The following is a 25,142-nucleotide window of genomic DNA, read 5'->3' as shown; positions in this document are numbered from 1 at the left end:
TCAGTATATTTCATGTTTCCCAAAAACACCCCAAGGTGTGAACCACTCCCACCAAGCCAGGGTCAGGCAAAGCTGCAGTCCAGAGTCCGGAATAAATCCAGCCCCCGGCCCGCCCCGGCCCAGCTACGCAGAGACACGCATTGGCAAACTTCGCGCCTGCGCCCACGGACCTGTTACTGTTGGTGGGAGTCGCGCATGCGTCAGGTAGGAACTTTGTTTCTTCTGTCCCACACCTTTTTCTTTCAGGCTGGGTTAGTTAGGGAGCGCTTCCGGGTCAAAGGGTTTGCTTCCGGAGAGCGGGAAGGCTGAAACGCGGTGTTTTAACTGGAGCCCAGTTTGCAAGTTTCTGAGTGCAGAAGACAGTAGCCATGGACAGGTCAGTCCTGATGGTGACGACTGGACCCAAAGTCTTGTCCCTCTTGCCTGTTAGCGGAACGAAATAAATAAAACCAGGCTTCCAGAGGAAGCCGGGGAGGTCCGGGTGGCTGCTTACAGGACTCTTTTCCTGGCCGGGAGATTTGGCAATTGATGAAGGACAGGCCGCCTGGCTTGGGCGGAGCAAGGGACACCAATAAAGATAATCTTATATTTCTACCGCTACTTTGCGTTCTATTTGGCGCTTTCTCACAACTGTGTTCACTTGTGAGGTGGGCGGGGTATGTGGTAGCTGGGCAGTGGGAATGCTGAGTGATCAGCCCGAGATCACAAAGCCAGTCAATGACAGTAATGAGATCTCAGCCTAGACCTTATGATTAAAAAGTGTGCCAGCAGAGGCTGGGGCTGTAGCTTAGTGGAAGAGCGCTTGCCTAGTATGAGTGAGGCACTGGGTTCGATACTCAGCACCACATTAAAAAAATAAATAAATAAAGGCATTCTGTCCATCTAAACTACAAAAAATATATTTATATTTTTAAAGTCAGCATGAGATAGAGTGCCTTCTAATGACCTGATGATTATGCTAGTAGCCTCAAAGTTTCAAGATTCTTACCTTCAGGGAATTTATCGTGTAGCAGTGAAAATGGTGTTGTACTGCGCTATGGTAAAAGAAATGAAGGAGCCAGCAAGTCTCTCTGACACGGGAGGTATTAGGAAACTTCTCAAAGAAAGTAATTTTCTAGCGGTTTTTGAATAATAATGGTGCATTGTCAAGACCCAAAACTTGAAGCCAGGCTCTGTGGTGTATACCTGTAATCCCAGCTACTTGGAGGCTGAGGCAGGATGACACAAATTGGAGACCACATGGGCAATTTAGGGAGACCCTGTCTCAAAATAAAAGTAAAGGGGCTAGAGTTATATAGTTCAGTGATAGAGCGCTTGCCTAGCATATGTGAGTTTTAGAGTGTAGTCCCCAGTAATCCTCACCCCCCAAAAGAGAGAGATTTCTTCAATTAAGGAACTTCTTGATCCACCAGGAGAAGAAAGATTTACTTTCATGAAGCAATTATATAAAACAATGTTATATATTCCAGTGTTGAAATAGGACAAAGTAATATACTGAGTGCTATAAACTCAAAGTCTTTTTTTAGTTAAGACTATAAAGAATAAGGATTTGGAGCAGGAGAGGATTTTTAATTATTTATTTGTTTTGATACCATGGATTGAACTCAGGGGCACTCAACCACTGAGCCACATTCCCAGTCCTATTTGTGTGTGTGTGTGTGTGTGTGTGTATTTTATTTAGAGACGGGGTCTCCCTGAGTTGCTTAGTGCCTCCCTGTTTCTGAGGTTGGCTTTGAACCCAAACCCACAGTCCTCCTGTCTCAGCCTCCCACTGAGCCACATCTCCAGCCCTTTTTATTTATGTTTTTAATTTTGTGAGAGGGTCTTGCTAAATTGCTGAAGCTGGTCTCGAACTTGGGAATCTCCTGCCTCAGCCTCCAGAGTGGCTGTGATTATAGGAATGTGCCCCTACACCTGGCAGCAAATACTATATTAAAAGAATTTAATTATACTGTTTTAGGAGTGGCTTTGCGGAGATGTCATCCCCTGTGATCCGCGAGGCAGAAGTGACACGGACTGCTCGGAAACAGAGTGCACAAAAAAGAGCCTTAAGTATCCTTTGCATTTTAAGGATCGGTATACAATTGCAGCATGTTTTGAATCAATGTTGTAGGATTTTCTTTTTATGAGAGGTATTAAACATTATCTGTAATAAAATACTGTAGAAGTTAGTTTTGTTCATTCCATAGATATTTTATTTGGTCAACATAATGCTCTCACTGAAATTCAATGAGATTAATATTTATGTTTCCTTGATAAAGTGTTCTATTTTACTGCTATGTTATAGTTAGAATTTCTTTTTTTAATTTGAAATTTTGGCTGCAAACTCTTAAGATTGATATATAATCTAAGACATCAGAATTTGAATGACGGGAAATTAGTTACTTATAACTTGGATTAAAAAAAAGGTAGCCACAAAATACATGTTCTTGAAAAATTTATTTATACATTTTGTGTGGTAAAGCTATGGTTAATTCTTATGGTTAATGATCTTTTCTCCACATGGCAAACTTTTCTTAACTCTTCCTGAAGTCCGGGCTTCTCAAGATGAAAATTTTGGAAATACTACACCAAGAAACCAAATTATCCCACGAACTCCCAGTTCATTTCGACAGCCTTGTAAGATTGTTTTTGTTTTACAGCATTTAATAATAACAATAGTTAAAATAGCAAATATCATTTATTGTGCACATAATAAACATTTGATTTTAATCATATAAGCACAAATAATAATGATTGCAGTTATTTGTCAAACTCTTACTATGAACAAGACATTGTTCTTCACATAAATACACAGTAACTATGACAGTGTTATCTCTATTTTACAACTATCACTAGAAGTGATAGTTAGAGAAGTTAAAATGAGTAATAAATTCCATATGTAATGGAACAAAGATTAAAACATTAATCTGTTTAAAGCACACACCCTCTTATACTGTGCTGCCTCAGTATGCTTTATAAAATTGGAATATGAAGGATTTTTAACTGAGCAGTTACAGTATAATGAAAGCATCTCCACTGTATAAAATTTTTCCTGATAGACTTAGTATCTTAGTAAGTTAAATCTTTATAGATGTGTTAATATTTAAAGTATTTATTTGGCTAGGATCCAAATAATTAAAAATTGGAAAATTATTCTTTACTGTTTGCTTGCTTTGTTTTGATGACCACTACTCCCACAACTTGGGTTCTTTTTATTAACTTCTTGTTTGTAGTTACTCCACCAAATCGAAATTTTCTAAGGCATCCAGATGTTTCCTCCATTCTTGGAACAGGAGGGAGGTCTCCCCGGCTTACACAGTCTTCAGGATTCTTGGGAAATCTGTCCATGGTATGTATAAAATTAGTGCTGACTGGGTACAGTGGCACATTCCTATAATCCCAGCTACTCACAAGGCTGAGGCCGGGAAAAACCCCACAAACATTCAGTCACAGAAGTGATTTATGTTGTGAGAGTATAAGGAGAATTTGACTAAATTTGTATTTTGTACTCAAGGGGTAAAATAGAAAACCTTTGAAAAATTAGATGGGATGGATGGCTCTTTAGAACTTATAATGTTATAGTATTGAAAATAGGAGAAGAGATGTTATATAAACTGATGCAGAATGGCTTCACCTAGGTATTAAAAATATCCTATTTTTTAAAAAGAAAGTGTTGCCAAGAAGAAGGAAACAGAGGTTTTTGTTGGAGTAGAAGAGTATTATGGCACATTTAGTTCCAAAAACAAGATAAAAATGGTTCTATCCTTGGCTCTGTGCTTTATTAAACAGACAGAATTTTTTTTTTTTTTTTGTACCAGGATTGAACCCAGGGTGTTTAACTACTGAGCCACATTTCCAGACCTTTTTATTTTTTATTTTGAGACAGGCTCTCACTGGGTTGCTAAGGCTGGACTTGAACTTGCAATCCTCCTTCCTCAGCCTCCCAAGTTGCTAGTATTATAGGCAAGTGCCACCATACCTGGCCAGGCACAGAGATTTTTATTTTCATGTGAAATTGTCTAAGTGTATTCTGAAGAGTAGTTTTGCCTGTTAAACCTCTCCTTATTAAAGGTAAAATCCATCGTTCTATTTATTTATTTATTTTTAAGTGTGGTGGTAGGGATCAAACTCAGGACCTCATGCATGATAACCAGGCACTCTACCAATGAACTACACTCTCAGCCCCAAATCCATCTTTAATATTTATTATAGCATTGGGGCTAGAAATATAGCTCAGTGGAAGAATGTGTGCTTAGCCTGCACAAGGTTTTGAGTTTGTCCTCCCTGGCACTACAAAGGAAAAAAGAAAGGATAAAAAAATATACTGTCCTTATGAAACTTATTTATTTTGACAGTGTTTTTTTTTTTTTTTTCAATTTTTGTTTTGTTTCACTTAAAAACATGAATAAATTGCCTGCTTTTGGATTTAAGCAAAAGAAAAAGTGTACTGCTTCAGATCTATAAGATTAATAGTAAAAATTTTTCTCTTTTATAGTAGAGGTATTTTCCTGATTTTTCCCAATTTGTATGTCAGTCATGAGAGATAGTACTGGGTATAGGTTTCTCTGAATTAAATAAAATTAATTGCTTTAATATTTTTACCATATGTCTACTGCGAAGATTTGATTGTAGACCAAAGTACTTTCTTGCATTTCCTCTACATCAGAATTTCCAGATACAGCCTTTGCATATATAGATACTTCAGTTTCTGTCTCTGAGATATAAGGATACTTTTTTTGGCATATATTACTGTTAACACATGTAACTAACACAGTAATTCGTTATCATTTCAGACATCCATTTTATATCACTATTGCTTAATGACAAGGATGCTTTCTGAGAAATGCACTGTTGGATAATTTTGTTGTCATGATCATAGAGTGTACATATCAAACTAAGATGCTAGAGTGTCACTGGGTGATATGATTTTGTACAACACGGTCATTTATGTATTGTTTATGGAGCATAATATATATATAATGACTGTAGACATTGTAGTACATATTTCAGTAAGTGCTTGAAGTTCCTGTTCTATCAAAATTTTTGTTGTTTTGTTTAAATCAGAATCCAGAAAAGGTGAACACATTAGACATTTATGTATCTTTAAGTTTTCTAATGTGTAGTTCCTCATCTTTTTTTTTTTTTAATTACTATTAATTTGTTACAGAAACTGCATTATTTGTCCTGTACAGGTCCCCAAAAGTAAAAAATTGAGGTGAACTTACATGTAGGACTTTATTTTACCTACTAATAAGAGCATAAATTTTACAAAGTGTAATCTTCATTGACTTTTTTTTTTAAATATTTTTTATTTTATTTTTATGTGGTGCTGAGGATCGAACCCAGTGCCTCACACATACTAGGTGAGCGCTCTACCTCTTAGCCACAACCCCAGCCCCTTCATTGACTTTTTTTAAAGGCATGAAATAATACATTGGAAAAAACAATTTAAAAACCCATGGATTCTTTAATAAAATAAACCCTGTTGGCTATCTTTTTAAAAGTGAAAATCATATATGTAAGGTTTCAGTATTTTTTAACTTTATTTAGTATTAAAATATTTATTCACCTAATAACAATAGCTCCATTGCTTTTCAAGGTAACTAATCTGGATGACAGTAATTGGGCAGCTGCATTCTCATCACAGCGTTTAGGGCTCTTCACAAACACAGAGCCGCACAATGTAACAGAGGATGTAAATCTCAGTGCCGTTATGTTACGTGAAGATGATCCTGGAGAAGCTGGTAAAATGGCTTTTAAGTTTTGTGACAAAGTAGCTTTTCACTTTACAAAGGTCAAGGAAACTATCTCCTGTTCCTGAACATTATTAAATACTTTTTTGGTTGGGGGGAGTGCCATAAAATTTTTTTTTTTCCCAAAATACTGAAGACTAGAAGTCAAAGATATTGGCAGGGGTTACTTTCTTTTAAGATTTCTCTCCTTGGCTTACAGGTGGCCATTTTCCTCCCATGTTTTTACATAGTTTTCCTTCTATGTATAACATTGTTATGTAGGTTTTTCATTACTTTAGCATCATAAGCTAGCACTCATAGATGAGTGCTAGTCAATGTGCTTACCAGTAAGCATTAACTTATATAATACCATGGTCCTTTCCATAGTCTATTAAAGAGGTAATCATTCCCATTTTAGAGGAAAGGAAACTGCTACTCACAGGGGTTAAATTAGCTTGCTTAAGATCACCTGGCTAGGAAGTAATGGCAACTAGATTTGAAACTAAGCAGTTAGATTTCAGAGCCCTGCTCTTAATACTTCGGTAACCACTATTTTCTTGTAGCATTTGCTAGTAATATGTACCCAGGTATAGAGTGACTTAAAAATATTTTCTTAAAAATACTTTCTCCTTAAATACTTAAAAATACTTTCTCCTTAATCTACAAAATAGAAGAATACCTTAAATATTGTACAATACTATACTAAAGTGTATGTATTTCCCCTGAGTAGAACATATTAGTGTCCAGTATAACTCTTAGCTACTTTGATATGGAAAACTTAAAATACAATTCAGGTGTTCTAAAATTTGAACCATATACTGGGTTTTTTGTAACGATTGTCAATAACACAGAAAAGACGAATAACTACTACATCTTTGGAATCTTAAAAGACTTACACGTAACAAAAGAAAAATAAACTGGACTATATCAAAAGTTTAATCTTTCATGTATCAAAAGATATAATCAATAGAGCAAAAATCAGCTAGGATGTAATGAAAAAATATTTTAAATATATATCTGATGAGTTCATATCTAAAATGTATACATATATAAAACTCCCATAACTTAACAATAAAACATTAATTTGGTTAAAAAAAAATAGGCAAATCTTGGCGGCACAGTGGTGCACACCTGTGATCCCAATTACTTATGAGGATGAGGCATAAGGATTGCAGTCAAGACCAGCCTGGTTCTTGATTAGTTAAACCCTGTCCCAGAATAACATAAAAATGTCTAGGGACATGGCCTATTGGTAAGCACTAATAGCTCATGTGACCTGGGTTCATTCCCCAGTACCACCCCCTTCCCCCCAAAAAAGGCAAAATCTTGAATAGACATTTCTTAAGAGAATATATGTACATAGCCATTAAGCACATGAACATATACTCAACATCATCATAATCATTATAGAAATGTAAATTGAAACCATAAAATAACAAGTATTGACAAATATAGAGAAATCAAAACTCTTGTGTACCGTTGTATTGGTGTGAATGTAAAATGGTACAGCCTCTGTGGAAAACAGTTTGGCAATTCCTCAAAAAACTAAGAATAATAATATTATTCACAGTACCTATTATCCATTTTTAGATGAATGGAAGAATAAAATATAGTACTTACATAAAATAGAATAGTTTTCAACTAAAAATGAAAGACATTCTGACATGTATTACAGCATGGATGAACCTTGAGTATGTTATGCTAAGTGCAATAAGTTTCAAAAAGACAAATATTGGGGCTGGGGTTGTGGCTTAGTGGTAGCATGTGCAAGGCATTGGGTTTGATTCTCAGCACTGCATATAAACAAATTAAATAAAGATCCATCAACAACCAAAATATATATATATATATATATATATATATATATATATATATATATTTTTTTTTTTTTTTTTTTTTTTTTTTTAAAGACAAATATTGTATTATTATACTTAAAAGAAGTACTTAGAGTAGTCAGACTTCACAGAATAGAATGATGGTTGCCAGGGGCTTGAGAAATACAGGATGGGCATTTGTAATGTATATTTTTTTGCTAAGTGCAAATTTGTAATGTATATTTTACTGATTAAAATGTTTTAGGACTAGGATGTAGCTGAGTGGAAGAGCACTTGCCTAGCATGTAGAAGGCCCTGGGTTGGATCCCAGCACCGCAAAATAAATAAATAAATAAACAAACAGCAGTGAAAAGAAAATTATTGTTTGTGTTTTCAAACAGAATTACCTAAAGTATGTCCTTTTTCTTTGTTTTCTTTTTAATGTGTTTTAGCATCCATGAGTATGTTTTCTGATTTCCTGCAGTCGTTTTTGAAGCACTCTTCAACTACAGTTTTTGACCTTGTGGAAGAGTATGAAAATATTTGTGGTAGTCAGGTAAACTAATTTTACTGCATCAAGGTCAAATTTCCGGACTTTTAGTTTTATTGAACAGTATGAACCTGTTACTTTCCATACTAATTTTAAAAGAAATGTCTTAGGAGCCAGGTGCTGTGGCTCATGCATTGAGGCATAAAAGTAGGCATACTTTGGAGGCTCAGGCAGGAGGATCAAAGACAACCTGGAAAACTTAGCAAGACCCTATGTCAAAATAAAATTTTAAAAAGAGATGGGGATGAACCTCAGCGCAAGAGCCCTTGATTCAATCCTCAGTAACACAAACAAACAAACAAAAAAATGCTTTAGGGGTGCAGTGGCAGGAGAGACAGGGCGGTCAGCCAGAGCATCTCTGCTTTTTATATATTGAAGGCCCATAATAAGATTTCTTTGGAGGAACAAAAGAAATCTGCTTAAAGAAAATAAAAAATGTACAGAGAATTCAATATTCAACAACAAGAAAACAGTTGAAGTTTTAAAAATGTACCTTGGCTGCTGTTGTTGAATCTGAAATCTAAAGTTAATTAATCCCCACCACCCCTGTACTGGGAATTGAACCCAGGGGCAGTATGTCACTGAACTACATTTCCAGTCCTTTTTAAAATTTTTTTATTTTGTGACAGGGTCTTGCTAAATTGCTAAGGCTAGCCTCCAACTTGTGATCCTCCGCTTCAGCTTCTCGAGTTGCTAGAATTACAGGCATGTACAACCATGCCTGGCTATAAAAGTATGTTAAACTCATATGTATATACTCACATAAATATACCTTGCCCTAAATTTGGGTCATTTCTAGTGGGAATGTTATATTATGTTCAATTCAGAAAGACAGAAATAGGTTAGACCTCATGCTTGGTATGTGCCTTCAATTCCAGTGACTTGGGAGGCTGAGTCAGGAGGATTGCACATTTAAGGCCAGCCTCAGCATCTTAGACACTGTCTCAAAGTAAAAAATAAAATGAACTAGGATTTGGCTCGGTGGTAGAGTGCCCCTGGGTTCAATCCTCAGTACGCCCCCGCCCCAAAAAAATGTAGAATAGGAAAGATTTATAATATGTATATATACATTTAACACTGTGTACTTGAAGAACTCAAAGTTACTTAAAAACTCAAAATTTTAGAAAATTAACCTCTTTAAATTTTATGGTTTTAATTCAGGTGAATATACTGAGTAAAATAGTGAGCCGAGCAACCCCTGGACTGCAAAAGTTTTCAAAAACAGCCAGTATGCTGTGGCTTCTTCAACAGGAGATGGTCACATGGAGGCTGCTAGCTTCTTTGTATAGGTAAAATTGTATAGACTTTATAAATGAAATGAACATAAGGTAACAAACCAATAGGAAAATTAATTTGTAAGTTAGAGTAAGATGAGTTTGGAAATAAATTTTGCCATTTTTGAGGCTTATCATTTCTAATATAGCTGTCGGGTGAATTACAAGAAAAGAAAGGGCTTTCAGATCATAAAGCTGGTGACTAAAAAAAAATTTGGCTATGTATAAAGATTTAAGGAAAGTGCTAAAAATAGAGCAATACTTAGATGAAGATAGATTTAGAAAAAGAACTGAAAGGTATACTTTATATAATGGAAGTTTGAAAAAAGTTAATCAAGTTTTCTATCTCATGCTCAGTGGTTTTCGCTTTTTACTGTTGCTTTCCATGCTGATGAGAAAAATCATATTACTCTTATTTTTCCATATAGAAAAGGTATATGCATTAGCAGGTAGTCATTAGAGACCTTTTTGTAGTGTATATTTTTAGTAAACACCAGTTTTGTTCAGGTGTCAAATTCAACAGGCATTTATTGCTCTTCTCTTGTATTCAAAGTTTAGTGATTAAGTAAATTGGAAACTCATTTGTTGGTGACAGAATGCATGTGTTCACATGCAGTAGCTTAAAAGGTGAATTCATACATTCATTCATGTAAAATTAAGACCTTTTCATTTTGTGTTATTTTTTCCTTAGGGACAGAATACAGTCTTCATTAGAAGATGAAAATATGTTTGCAATTGCTGTAAGTTTTATATTAGTTTTTTTCCTTTATAGATGCTTAAAAATTAAAATGTTTTTTAGTCATAAGATGTGATATTTCAACACTCCATCATGAATTTCTGCATTTAAAAAATTTTACAAGTACATAAAAGATTACAACTTGGTAAAATGATCAAATACTGATTTACATTACAGACTATAGGTAAAAGTCCTTCTTTATCTTCCTGACTATTCAGCATACCAGTTTGGTTTGTATCCTACCAGATATTTTTCTGTGCAACTTTATACATACACATTTTCTCGCATATAAGTTGTTTTTTTAACATACAGTTTAATTTCATTTATATATTATACTGAGTACTTTTGAGTTATATTTCTTAATTATTGTGTCAATTCATATAAGTTTACCTTATTTTTTCATGGAAAATCAGAATATAAAGATGCCATAAGCATACATTTCCTGCTGGACAGGTTTAGGATGTTTCCAGTATTTTTGCTATAGTAGTCAATAATGCATTTGAAAATTCTTTTTCATGCTTATTTGTGTATTCCAGTATTTCCTATATTTTCAGAAGTACATTCCTTGGGCCAAAATTTGAGATTGTCATTACTTAATATGCCAGTTCTTATTCTTCATTAATAGTTTATGAAAATGTTTATTCTGGTGACATATTAGCAATCATTTGATATTCCCAACTGGGAAAATATCTCATTTTAATTTGTAAATCCTTAGTCACTAGTGAAATGTCATGTTTTTTCATTCACACCATACGTATTTATGAATTTGCATTCATATCCTTGGCTTATTTCCCTATTATTTATTTTCTTACTAATCCTTTTTTTATACATGTTAGCAATATTTTTCTGTTACTTGTTTTCTAACTCTATGAGTTCTTTTCCATTTTCATCTGATCACATGTCTTATGTTTTCCTTTTGCAAGCATTATCTTGTGTCGCATAAGGAAGGCCTTTCCTGTTTCACTTTATTTATTTATTTATTTATTTTTGGTGAACCTAGGAGTGCTTAACCACTGAGCTACAACCTGGCCCTTTTTTGTAATTTAGTTAGAGACAGGGTCTTGCTGAGTTGCTCAGGACCTCAATAAGTTGCTAAGGCTGGCTTTGAACTTACAGTCCTCCTGCCTCAGCCTCTGGAGCCTCAACCACTGGGATTACAAGTATGTTCCACCACATCTGGCTAATTATTTATTTGTTTGTATGTTTATTAGTAAAGCACCCCTGGGTGAGTTGAGCACTCTGGATTCAATCTCTAGTACCTCATTAAAAAAAAAAAATTCACTGTTTCCTCCTAAATTTAACTTTTTAAAAAAAGTCAAAAGCTTACATAATAAGTTGTTTTTTTGTTTGTTTTGGAGAGAGAGAGAGAATTTTTTAATATTTATTTTTTGGCAGACACAACATCTTTGTTTGTGTGTGGTGCTGAGGATCGAACCCGGGCCTCACACATGCCAGGCGAGCACGCTACCACTTGAGCCACATCCCCATCCCAACATAATAAGTTCTTGAATTTATCCAGTCTGAGTTTGTCTATAAAGTAGGCGAGAAATTTAACTTTTTTCAAGTAAATATTCATTTATCCCAACAAACCAACCTTTCTTCACTGATTTGTAAGGCTAACTTTATAATATACCCAATCATATTTATACATGGAAGTTTTTGAATTGATTGATTCATTTGAAAGCCAGTACTATACAAAATGATTTACTCTAACTCAAGAAATTTTAATATCTGGGTAGGATAAGTCCCCTCTCCCATTTATAAGTACAGTTTTGGCTATATTTTGCATAGTATTTCCCTTGACAAACTTTACACTTTCCATTTTTAAAAAATCTTCAATGGTATATTTATTGAAATAATAGTGAATTTGTAGATTAATTTGGGGAAAAATGTTATCTTTACCATATTGAGTGTTCCCATTTGTAAGATGGTATCTCTTTCCATTCAGATCTTTCATATAGGTCTTGTGGTCTTCTCTATAAAGTTCTCTGTGAATCCTACTATAAATGGATTCTCTTATATTTTCTAATTAGTTATTACTGTCAAATGGAAAGTTACTGATTTATGTGTAGCATTCTTATTTGCCATCTTTCTGAGCTCTCTTACCATCTCTAATAGTTTTTCCTTTTGATTTTATTGGATACTCTATATCTTTAGTAATCATCTACAAATACTAAGTTTACCTTACTCCTTTATAGTCATTATCCCTCTTTCTTTTTTTGGTTTTGGGGGTGGCAGGTACCAGGGATTGAACTCAGGGGCACTCGACCACTAAGCCATATCCCCAGCCCTGTTTTATATTTTATTTAGAGACAGGGTCTCACTAAGTTGCTTAGTGCCTTACTTTTGCTGAGGCTAGCTTTGAACTGGTGATCCTCCTGCCTGAACCTCGGAGCCGCTGGGATTATAGGTGTGTGCCACCATGCCCGCTGGCTCTCTATTTATTTTTGTTGTTGTTGGTACTGGGGATTGAACCTGAGGGCCTTTACCACTGAGCTATATCCCCATACAACATCGAATTATATCACTAATAGCAAACATTCTTTTCTTGTTCCTGAAAAGAATGCTTCTGTTTCATCCTTACATTTGATGGTTCACCACAGATTAAGAATATTTTTTCCTCCTAATTTACTAAGACGGAAAGGGTATTGAATGCAGTCAAATGTTTTGTTTTGTTTTGTTTTGTTTTAGCTTCTATAGATCCACCATGTGGCCAGCGCAATGGTTTCATTAATGAGGTTCTTGGCATAAAAGTTAGCTAGAAGAGATCGAAATAAAACACACAGACTCAGTTACCTTATTTCTATTGCCAGGTCCGAGACGGCTCCCCTCTCTGGTTCCCTCCTCTAACCGCCCAGCAGGGCAGCAAGGATTACTCAGGGCTAGCAGGAGAGAGAGAGAGTGAACACGCCTGGGAGTAGCTTTTTATTGGGGAACAAGAGATTCAGGGGAGAATTCCATCCAATGAAGGTTGAGGGGGGACTGCACTCCAAGGTCAGGGTCAGTGGTCAGTCACACCCCCAACCGGACGGGTTCTCTCATCAGGAGAGGGCCGGGAAAATTCTGACACAGCCAGAAGCCTCAGGCCCAAACCGGGAGTCGCCCAGTCACGCATGAGAATGGCTCTCCACATATAGATACTTGCTTTACTTTATTAGTGCAATAACTTGTAATAATAGTTTCACTAATATCAGATTATCTCAGGGTAAGCTGTCAGTCATATTGTATTCCTAAATATACTAATAAATTCTGTTAGCTAATATTTGATTTAGGACTTCCCTAAGTATGGTTTCTTCCTTTCTTTCTTTTTGGTAACATTATCATCCTTTTGGTGTCTAGAGTCCTGCTGCCTCTCCAGAACATGTTCAGAAATCTTCCATCTTTTTTTGTGTCCTGTTGAAGAATGTAAAATTATTTGTTCTTTGAAGTCTTAAAAAAACATGCCTGTATCCAGCACTCAGGGCTGAGGCAGGAGGATCAGTTGAGCCCATGAGTTCAGACTAGCATGAGCAACAGTTTAGTGAGAACCCATCTCAAAAACAAAACATTGAGACCAGATGCCTTCTGAGGGTTTAATTATTTATCTTTTGATTTAAAAAGTAATTGAGCCTAGCACAGTGGTGCACACCAATAATCCCAGCAGCTCCAGAGACTGAGGTAGGAGGATCTCAAGTTCAAAACCAGCCTCAGCAAAAGCAAGGTGCTAAGCAATTCAATGAGACCCTGTCTCTTAATAAAATACAAAATAGGGCTAGGGATGGGGCTGAATGGCAGAATGCCCCTGAGTTCAATCCCCAATACACTCCCCTACCCCTACCCCCGCAAAAAAAAAAAAAAGAAGTAATTAATGTTTGAAGCAAGTATATAAGGAAAAGAGAATAATATGTATTTTTAAAATAAATAACTTAAGCTGTCTATGTCTATTAGTCTGCTTTTTAACCTAAAATATTTTTAGTATCTTTCCAATCTCTTAATTATTTATTCCACAAATACCAAAAAAGTAACATACACATTTAAGGAAGGTACTTATATTTGCATACTCATTGAACTCACTTATTAGTTCTCATACTTTCCTAGTGACTGTTTTTATATTTATTTTTTAGTTGTACACAATACCTTTAGTTTGTTTTTATGTGGTGCTGAGGATTGAACCCAGGGCCTCGCATGTGCTAGGCAAGTGCTCTACTGCTGAGCCACAACCCCGGCCCCCCCCCCTTGGATTTGATTTTTCCAAGTAGGCAATTCTGTTATCTATACATAATAATGGCTTTGATTCTTTTTCCCATATTTATTAGTATATAGTTCGTTTTTCTGATTTTATTGTGGTAGCTAGAATTTTTTAGGTAAAGTTGAATAATAGAGATTCTTCTTTTAGTCTGCTGCATTTTAAAGGAAGTGTCTCACTTTACAGTTAGAAATAGTACTTGCTAGAGGTTTTAATCAGATAGTTACACTATTCTTCTAATTTGTGAATTGTTTGCATGTTTGTGTGTTGCTAGGCATTGAATCCAGGGCCTTGTACTTTCTAGTCAGGCGCCCTCCCACTGAGCTATACCCCTATCCCTTTTTATTTTTATTTTTTTAATCTTTATTTTATTTACTTATTTTTATGTGGTGCTGAGGATCAAACTCAGGGCCTCACACATGCTAGGCGAGCGCTGTACTGCTGAGTCACAACCTCAGCCCCACTTTTTATTTTTTATTTTGAGACAGATTCTCACTAAGTTACCCAGCCTGGGACTTAGGATTCTCATGCCTCAGCCTTCTTAGTAGCTGGGATTACAGGCATTTGCCACCATGTCCAACTTGAAGGTTTTTTTTGTTTTGTTTTGTTTTTTTAATCAAATGATATTTTGGCATTGATCAATAAGTTCATGTAGGCTGAAGATACAGTTCAGTGGTGGATTGGTTGCCTACCACATGTGAGGCCTTGGGTTTAGTGGCCAGAACTGTTTAAAAAAAAAAAAATAGAAGTTAATATAGCTTTTCTCTTTTTATTTAACATTTATTTTTTTTAGTTGTAGGTGGTCACAATACCTTTATTTTATTTTTATGTGGTGCTGAGTATGGAACCTACCCAGTGCCTCATGCAGGCTAGGCGAGCGCTCTTCCTCTGAACCACAACCCCAGCCCAGCTTTTCTCTTTTAACCCATAAATAAAATAGATTAATAGATATGACTCATGCTTGAACTAGTCACAATATATTATCCTTTTCATATATCGTTTATGGTTACTTTGCTTCTATTTCTGTAATGTTGTCATTTCAAGTCAGTCTTAAAAGCCTTGGATTACATTTAGGTTTTACTACTTACTATCTTCTACCATGTTAATGAAAAGATTTTTAAAGTTGGGCTGGGGATGTGGCTCAAGCGGTAGCGCGCTTGCCTGGCATGTGTGTGGCCTGGGTTCGATCGTCAGCACCACATACAAACAAAGATGTTGTGTCCGCCGAAAACTAAAAAAATAAATATTAAAAGATTCTCTCTCTCTCTCTCTCTCTCTCTCTCTCTCTCTCTCTCTCTCTCTCTCTCCCTCTCCCTCTCTTTAAAAAAAAAAAAAAAAAAGATTTTTAAAGTTCATTTTTTTTTAACTATTTTATTTTGCTTATTTTTCACTGAAGCAACACATTGGGGAAATAGAACTTTTACATTCTAATTGTAATAAATTGAAATATCAGGCAAGAGCAGCTACAAATTAATCTAATCAGGTTGAAATTTACTTATAGATATTTTTCAAAGATGAATATACAGGACTGGGTGTGTAGTTCTGTGGTTGAGTGGTTACCTAGTACATGCAAGGCTCTGTATTCAATCCCTAGCACTACCAAAAAGAAAAAAAAAAAGATGAATTTGCATACTGACTATATAGTAAGAAGTGTGGGTGATTAAATATACTTACTTCTGGTTGGCTTTTATTTTTCTGTTGAAATAATATTCTTACAGCATCTTCTTTTCTTTTTTTATGTACTTGTAATAGGCTATTAATGCCAGTGAGAAAACAGTTGTGGAAGCTTTATTTCAGAGAGATTCACTTGTTCGACAAAGTCAGGTATGTCTAGAAATTTTAAATTTTGTTTCTAAATAAATAGAGAAAATGTAAATGACATACAATTTAAAACTGAAGTTTTTAAAATGTAAAACTTTTTCTTTCTACTTGATCCTTTTATTGGTAATTCAAAGAAATTTGGAAAGTTGTTCTTTAATTTTTAAATAACAATGTTTTGCATAAAATAACAATCCTATTTCCAGGAATAGCCTGTTAAAAAACTGTATTGCTCCTATGGAATATTTTATTCTTTTCTTAAAATATTTGTTTGTCTTAAAGAAGTAGAATAGTGGGCTGGGGATGTGGCTCCCAAGTGGTAATGCGCTCGCCTGGCATGCGTGGGGCGCTGGGTTCGATCCTCAGCACCACATAAAATAAAAATAAAGATGTTGTGTCTGCTGAAAACTGAAAAATAAATATTTAAAAAATTATCTCTCTCTTTAAAAAAAACAAAGAAGTAGAATAGTGTTTGGAAAAATTGTTACTTGGCATTTTTAAAATCAGAAATTACTTAAATGAAGGGTAGGAGTTCCACTACAAATGAAACACCAGATTTTATAATTATTACTAATATTTTTTTTTTTTCTTAGCTGGTGGTAGATTGGTTGGAGAGTATTGCCAAAGATGAAATTGGAGATTTTTCTGATAATATTGAGTTTTATGCAAAATCAGTATATTGGTAAGTCACTGAGCTTTTGTTCCTGAATTCACTTAATGTTTATTTTGTTTACTTATCTTTCAATAAATGTTTATTCAGTTTTTACTTGGTTTAAATTGTGAGCAAAACAGATAAAGCTCTGTCTTTATGCAGTTTATAATTGTTTAAGAGAGTTAAACAGCAAATAAATATATGTCCTGTTGGAGAGTTAAGAACTTTGGGAGAAAAGTAAATTAGTTAATTAATAGAGGATGGCAATGAGTCTTATTTTAAGTGGAAGAGGTGGTCAGGGAAAGGTTTACTAATGTGAAAGATAGTAAGAGCTGAGCACAATGGCACATACCTGTAATCCTAGTGATTTGGGAGACTAATGCAGGAGTTTTGCAAGTTTTGAGGCCAGCCTTAAATGTAACTGAGTGGTAAAGCATTCCTGGGTTCAATCGCCAGTACCCCCACTACCCCTGGGGAAGAAACAGAAAAGATAGTAAGAGACTTTTAAAGGAATAAAGGAGACTGGGAGCATTGGTACATGCCCGTGAGTCCCAGTTACTTGGGAGGCTGAGAAAGAAGGATCACAAGTGTGAGGCCAGCCTGGGCAATTTAATGAGATCCTGCCACAAAAAAAAAAAAAAAAGGCGGGATATAGCTCAATGATAGAGTACTTTCCTAGGATACATAGGGCTCTGGATTCAATCCCCAGTATCACCAAAAAAATAAGAAGAAAGAAAAGAAAGGAGGCAAGTTGTGCAAAAGTTGGCATGACAAACGTTCTGAGGTAGAATAGAAACCTCAAAGATCCTGAAAAGGAAAAGTATTTGCACAGTTAGGCCACTGTGAACAGAAAAGGAAATGAGATTGGAGAGAGCCAGCTCAGATGAGACTTACACTTAGGCCAATATAAAGATTTTAGGCTTTATTCTAAATGTAATGGAAGACCTTGAGAATAAAAGAATGACATGATCCAACTTATGTGTTCAAATAATCACCTTGCTGCTTTTTAAAAATAATCATATTTTGATCATCAGGAAGACACTTCTGCTTTGTTTTCCACTTATATTTTGTTTTTTAAAATTTTCAGTGCTTCTAAATTATTATAGCACCTTGAAGCCAAAAACACCCCTAGGTTAAAAGAACAATTTATTTCAGTACTTAAAAATATTTAGATTGCCCTTGAATTCAGTAATATGTTTATATATAGAGTCTATAGCTCTTTTCTCTGCTTAACTAGGAAATTAGAACTACTCAGTGTATGTTAAAAATTAAATCCTGAGTAGTGATTTTTCTGAAAGGAAGAGAAAGTTTCATTTTCAGGAAAAAAAAATTTTCTTGATTAAATTTTCCTGATAAGATTTTTGCGACTTTTTCATGAGCTAGTCTTTTCTAAAAAATGATCAGTGATATAGATCAGTAATATAGATCCCCACTTATGTGTTTGGTTTTGTTTGTTTGTTTGTAATACTGGAAATTGAACTTAGGAGCATTCTATTAATGAGCTTTTTTAAATTTTTCTGAGACAGGATCTTGCTAAATTCCCCCAGGCTGTCCTCAGACTTGTAATCCTCCTGCCCCAGCTTCCTGAATAGTTGGGATTATATGCACCACCATACCCAGTGATGATTTGGTTTTAGCTAAAGCATCAAAGCAATCCAGTGGGAATGGAATCTCTTTTCAACAAACTGCAGAAAAACATCTGTAAAAAAGTTTCCTCGAATTATATCCAACAATTAATGTAAAATGCATCATCATCCTAAATGTAGAAACTAAACCCATATGCTTTAAATAGAAACATAAGAAGATATCTTTGTGACTTGAGGACAGGCAAATGTTTTCTATGTCACAGAAAGCAGTTATCAGGGGGAAAAAATGACTTCATCAAAGTTAAAAGAATCTCACTTAAAGACACCATTAAGAAAATAAGTGGGAACAAGACACAGACTAGTAGAAACATATAGAGCATTAGTTCAAGAAGAATACAACCCTATTAAAAAGGATAACCCCAGGCTGGGGATATAGCTCAATTGTTAGAGTGCTTGCCTTGCATGCATAAGGCCCTGGATCAATCCCCAGCCCCATTTAATTAAAAAAAAAAAAAAAATGATAATCCAGTAAAAAGGGCAGAAATGTAAAAAGCACCTCATAAAAACAGATCAGTGCTGGGTATGTTGACACACACCTATAATCCTAGCAATTTGGGAGGCTGAGGCTGGAGGATCACGAGTTCACAAGGCCAGCTTCAGCAACTAAGTGAGGCTCTAAACAACTTAGTGATAACTGGCTCAAAATAAAACATAAAAAAAGGCTAGGGATGTGGCCTGGTAGTAAAGCATCTTGGTTCAATCTCCCAGTGACAAAAAAAAAAAAGGAAAACAAAAAACAGGTGAATGAAAAAGTGTTCAACATCATTAGTCATCTGAGTCAAACTACCTCTTGCATGTTTTTCCCCTAGGTTTATAGTCTTATTACTTTGACTTGATTTGATTTTTTTTTTTTTTTTAAGATATAGCCTATTTTAAGCTGACGCATACTTGTAATCCCAGTGGCTCAGGAAGCTGAGGGAGGAGGATCGTGAGGTCAAAGCCAGCCTCAGCAAATCAAGGCACTAAGCAACTCAGTGAGATCCTGTCTCTAAAAAAAATACAAAATAGGGCTAGGCATGTGGCTTAGTGGTCGAGTACCCCTGAGTTCAATCCCCAGTACCAAAAGAAGTAGGCCTATTTTAAGTGGCCTCTTTAAAAATATATTTTTTTTTTCCTTTCAGGGAAAATACTCTCCATACCTTAAAACAACGACAGCTAGCTTCTTATATGGGAAGTGTCCGTCCACTTGTTACTGAATTGGTATGTATTCTTTTTTTGGTGTGTGGATTGAACCCAGGACTTTGTGCTTCGCATGTGAGGCAGACACTCAACCCACTGAGCTATTTCCCCAGCCCTGGTATGTATTCTTGAAATGAAGGATGTCTTTAGTGATAGTTTTAAAAATTTTAAATGCTGAAAATTTTCTCCTGGACCCTTGTTTTAGTCTCCAGAAGGCTTGTATGCACTAACATTTTACTCTGAAATAACTAAGTTTCATTTTAATTTGATGGAATATATTTGAACATATGCAGGCCTGTAAATTGTAAAAGAAGATACAGAAAGTGTACCTGATAATACCTGATATACCCCGTATTAGAAACAAATTAATTTTGATCTTACCAGTTTGACACTTCAACTAAGAAGAGGCTCTTCTTGGGAGGAAGTGGCTCTTCTCTATAGAAAGTAGGGGGAAAGAACAAATCCTTGAACATTAGCTTGAGGTTAGAAAGATTATTTTAGGATATGAGTGATAGAAATAACAGTGGATTTGGAAAGAACAGGAGCTGAACTATTTCAGAAATAGAGCTTTATTGGGCTGGGGTTGTGGCTTAGTGGTAGAGCACTTGCCTTGTGTGAAGCCCTGGGTTTGACTCTCAGCACCACATATAAATAAATGAGTAAAATAAAGGTCCATCAACAACCAAAAAAAATAGAGCTTTGTGGATGACAATGATATGTGAAATGTTTATATGATAAGTGAGAGAAATAACCAGCAGTTGGAAAAATTTATAAAATTCTGTTTGGTAACAGAGGTGGGTTTTGAGGAAATTGTCTAGAAATTACCCAAACAATAAATTGTTACTAAGTTACTTTGCAGCAAGCAACAGCTGAAAATCATTTATTATTTTCTTTTCTTTTCTTTTTTTTTTTTTTTTTGGTAGAGGGATTGAACTTTGGGGTGCTTAACCACTGAGCCACATCCTCAGCCCTTTTTTTGTATTATATTTAGACAGGGTTTCACTGAGTTGCTTAGGGTCTCACTAAGTTCAGAGGCTGGCTTTGAACTTCCAGTTCTTCTGGCTTAGCCTCCTGAGCCACTGGGATTACAGGCATGTACCACTGGCTCATTTTACTGGCTCATTTACTCTTCATAACTAGAAAGTGGTGATTTCCTTTTGCTAGAGAGAGACCGTGATCCAAAATTGAATGATTGTGTCCTCAAAATATTTGTGAATTGACCTATTATGGATTCCATTTTCTGAATTGATCTTCATAGTACAATACACTAGTAACATTTAAAATAAGAATTATTTCAGGTCACATTAAACTGTGTTTTTGTTTGAAATTCACTCTGCCGCACGACCAGCGCGCGAGCTTCATAAAAGAAGGTTTGAAGCATAGAAATTTACTAGTGAGTTTTAAAATTAAAGAGACATACTCTCATTACCTTTAATTCCCAGCTCCGGAGATGGCTTCTCCTAGCTCCCACCTCCAGCCACCTAATGTGGTGGCAAGGATTACAGAAGGGGCTACTGAGAGAGGGAGAGCACACCAGGGAGTGAGCTTTTATTGGGGAACAAAAAAATTCAAGGGAAAATCCCATCCAATGAAGTTTGAAGGGGGCAGCATCCCAAGGTCAGGGCCAGCTATTGGGTCTTCTTCGGGTCAGTGGCCAGGCACGCCTCCACACAGACAAGCCTTCGTACCTGGGACAGGGTGGGGAAGGCTCTGACACAGTTGTGTCTAAGCGCCTCTCACCCAGCCAGGAAGGTAACTCAAATCACGTGCGAGGATGGCCTCCCACATTCACCATGTAGATAATGTGGTGTTTGCTGCTAAAATGAGTACAGTATATTATACTCAATGTTTAAAGGCATACAAAAGGTAGTAAATAGGAATAACCATTTTAGGGGATGTTAACCTATTAGAAACCTGATTTATTTTTAATTGGACATTGTTGTGTTCTACATGACATTAATCCTAAAATGGGTACTTAACAGGTTCTCTTTTCATGTTCTCAGAAAGTGCCAATAAACACTAGTGACAGGGTAGATTCCTTCAGTTTTTCCTGTGTTCTAAGTACCTTGGCTATGTAAGTGCAATGATAGAATGAAGCTCTGTTAACATCCAATGTCATCCAGTGTTAACCTAGGCTAAATTGGGCTATGCTAGTAGTCTTCCTAAACTAACTGATCTAAACATGTACACTTACTTGTAATTGTAAGCCAAGATTATTTTTTGTTTGTTTGTTTGGGTACTGGGGATTGAATCCAAAGACACTTTAACACACTGAGCTACATCCCCAAAGCTTTTTATTTTTTAAGACAAGAGACTCACTTAGTTGCTTAGGGCCTTGCTAAGTTGCTGAGTCTGGCCTCAAATTTGCCATTCTCCTGCCTCAGCCTCCCAGGCTGCCTGGATTACAGTGTGCACCATTGTGCCCAGCCCAGGATTGTTTTAAGTGAGGCTCAGACTATTGTGTGACTATTTTGAACTCTTGTGACACTTTTATTTTCCTTAATACTTAACTAGACTATAAAAGAATTAAATTCAGTATATAAAATCAGGATACATTTATTGTCTCATTATCATGTTTGTAAAGTATGTAGGTATAGGTTAGGGGTATAACTCAGTGGTAGAGCGCTTGCCTAGCATGTATAGTACCTTGGGTTTGATCCCCAACACCGCAAAAATAAATGAATGAATGAATGATCTGTAGTTGATGATGATTTGTATTTTTACAGGATCCTGATGCTCCCATAAGACAGAAAATGCCACTTGATGATCTGGATAGAGAAGATGAAGTTAGATTACTCAAATATCTTTTCACTCTAATTCGGGCTGGAATGACAGAAGAGGTAAATCATGTAATACCCTGCTTGCTCTTTTTTTTTTTTTTTTTGTACTAGAGATTGAACCTAAGGGTGCTTGACCACTGAGCCACATCCCATCCTTTTTTAAATTTTTTTTTAAATTTTGAGACAGGGTCTTGCTAATTTTTGAGGCTGACCTTGAGCCTTGAATTTGCAGTCCTCCTGCCTTTGCCTCCCAACCTGCTGGGATTATAGGCACCTGCCACTATGCCTGGCTTCTACATCTAAATTTTTTTGGTACCAGGGATTGAACCCAGGAGCACTTAACCATGAAGTATATCCCCACCCACTTTTCATTGTTATGTATTTATTTTTTAAAATTTTTTGTAGTTGTAGATGGATGGCATTCCTTTATTTTATTTATTTTTATGTAGTGCTAAGGATCAAACCCAGTGCCTCATACAAGCTAGGCAAGTGCTCTGCCACTGAGTTACAGCCTCAGCCCTTATTTTTCTTTTGAGATAGGGTCTCGCTAAGTTGCTTAGGGCCTAGCTAAGTTGCTGAGGCTGGCTTTAAACTCAGTCCTCCTGCTTCAGCCTCCCGAGTCGCTGGGATTTCGAGTGTGCGCCTCTACGCCCAACTCTACTTCTGATTTTTAAGAGTTCAAAATAAATCTAACCCAAGGTGACGCTATTTAGGTTATGTTGGCTCTCAAATTTATTCTTGATTTTGTTGAACCTGAGAAATATCATCAGTGAACTAAATGAACAACAGCATTCTTATCATTATAGAGACTAGCAGTATTTTTGTAATACTTTTTTTCTTCTTTTTTTTTTTTTTTAATATCTTCGTTTTATTTATGTATTTTATGTGGTGCTGAGGATCAAACCTAGTACCTCACACATGAGAAGCAAGCACTCAACCACTAAGCTACAACCCCAGCCCCTTTTTTTGTAATAATTTTACATGAATTAAGGGACATCAGCTTTTTAGCCCCATTTGTTTCTAGTAGAATTAAATGCCAGTGGGTGCCATGGGAACATATTGACAAGGCTAAAATCAAAGAGAAAGGCAAGTACTATAAAAACCAAAACAAAGGAAGAGAAAATAAAAAGATACACATGTTGGTAAAGTGAAATGCCATTACTTATTTCTTAAAAATCATCTATAACATTTATGCCATTAATATATTGTCGTATATTGGTTATACATCTATAAGGTAAAGTACTATACTACTGATGTCCATCAACTGCTCTTTCTTGTTCCTAAAGGCACAACGACTCTGTAAACGTTGTGGTCAAGCATGGAGAGCTGCAACACTGGAAGGCTGGAAATTGTATCATGACCCTAATGTTAATGGAGGTATGTTAGTAGATTCTATTCTGAGAGTTGGGGATAAATGTATTTAGCTCTAAATACCAATCTTTGTGAACTACTGATTTTCTTTTTAGAAATTATTGAAATAAGATCTTATTTTAAACTACAAATTATATTTCTTTTACTGTTTTATAGGAACAGAATTAGAACCTGTTGAAGGGAATCCATATAGACGCATTTGGAAAATTAGTTGTTGGAGAATGGCAGAAGATGTAAGATAAAATATTCACTGACACTGATTTTTGCTTCAGTTTTATTAAGTAAACATTCTGAGTAGCATTGGACTAAGTTCCTATTTTCAAATACGTTCTACTAACTTTGAGGAATAGGCTTACATATTTATCACATACCATGTACTAAGAACAAAACACTGCTATAACACAAATACAAGGATACCAAATGAATTTAGAGGAAAAAAACATTGGGCTGAATCTTAAATTTGGCTTTTTAGGAGAGGCAATTTAATTGAACTTTTTTGTGTATGTGTGTATTGTTGTATTGATCAATCTCAGGGTCTTAATACTTGTTGGCAAATGTTCTACCACTGAGATATATCCCCAGTCCTGAATTGAATTATTTAACATCAGTAGGATTTGGGTTGTTGGGAATGAAAACAAGAGGAAAGAATTCTAGGTAGGATGCATAAGTTGGGAAACTCAAGGAATGGTAGGTCTACTAGATTGGAGTAGAAGGCTTAGAAAAGGAAATATAGTCAGTTCTGTTAGGACATGGCATATGCATTCCAAAAAATCACTACAACATGCAAAATTGTGCAGAAACCCACAGGGCTTATGGGCAAATGGAGTTAAAAGAATAATACTTTAAAACAGCATTTGTGAAGCAATAGTAAGTGTTGGTGAGGATGTGGGGGAAAAGGCACACTCAGACATTGATAGTGGGACTGCAAATTGGTACAACCAATCTGGAAAGCAGTATGGAGATTCCTTAGAAAACTGGGAATGGAACCACCATTTGACTCAGCTTGGTCTACACCCTAAAGACATAAAAACAACATAACTATAGTAATGCAGCAACTACAGTGTTTATAGCAGCACCAATCACAATTGCTAAACTGGAAGCAACCTAGATGCCCTTCAGCAAATGAGTGGATAAAGAAACTGTGGTACATACACACAACGGAATATTACTTAGCATTAAAAGAGAATAAAATTATGGCATTTGCAGGTAAATGAATGGAGTTGGAGACTATCATGCTAAATGAAATAAGCCAATCTCAAACAAGAGCCAAATGTATTCTATGATAAGTGGATGCTAATCCATATTGTGATGGATTAGCATGGGATTAGTGGAGGAACTTTGAATGGGGCAAAGGGGATGGGGTAGGGGCAAAGGGGTAGAAAA

General features: G+C 35.8%; 1 protein-coding gene across 1 annotated transcript in view; it reads left to right on the top strand.

Moving 5' to 3' along the window:
* Positions 1–288: 288 nt before the first annotated feature.
* The window catches only part of Nup107 (nucleoporin 107), a 44,956-nt gene continuing 20,102 nt past the window's right edge, over positions 289–25,142 (top strand). Inside the window, exons 1-14 of the mRNA XM_027924854.2 lie at positions 289–376; positions 1,961–2,052; positions 2,533–2,619; positions 3,216–3,331; positions 5,582–5,726; positions 7,981–8,084; positions 9,240–9,367; positions 10,044–10,092; positions 16,066–16,137; positions 16,725–16,813; positions 19,551–19,629; positions 22,335–22,448; positions 23,675–23,765; positions 23,916–23,992. Of these exons, the coding sequence (XP_027780655.1) occupies positions 369–376; positions 1,961–2,052; positions 2,533–2,619; positions 3,216–3,331; positions 5,582–5,726; positions 7,981–8,084; positions 9,240–9,367; positions 10,044–10,092; positions 16,066–16,137; positions 16,725–16,813; positions 19,551–19,629; positions 22,335–22,448; positions 23,675–23,765; positions 23,916–23,992 (1,251 nt within the window). The 5' untranslated portion in view covers positions 289–368. The remainder of the gene's footprint in view (positions 377–1,960; positions 2,053–2,532; positions 2,620–3,215; positions 3,332–5,581; positions 5,727–7,980; positions 8,085–9,239; positions 9,368–10,043; positions 10,093–16,065; positions 16,138–16,724; positions 16,814–19,550; positions 19,630–22,334; positions 22,449–23,674; positions 23,766–23,915; positions 23,993–25,142) is intronic.

Source organism: Marmota flaviventris, chromosome 3 (assembly GCF_047511675.1).
Source record: "Marmota flaviventris isolate mMarFla1 chromosome 3, mMarFla1.hap1, whole genome shotgun sequence".
NCBI lineage: Eukaryota > Metazoa > Chordata > Mammalia > Rodentia > Sciuridae > Marmota > Marmota flaviventris.
This window is presented reverse-complemented; position numbering and strand designations above follow the sequence as displayed.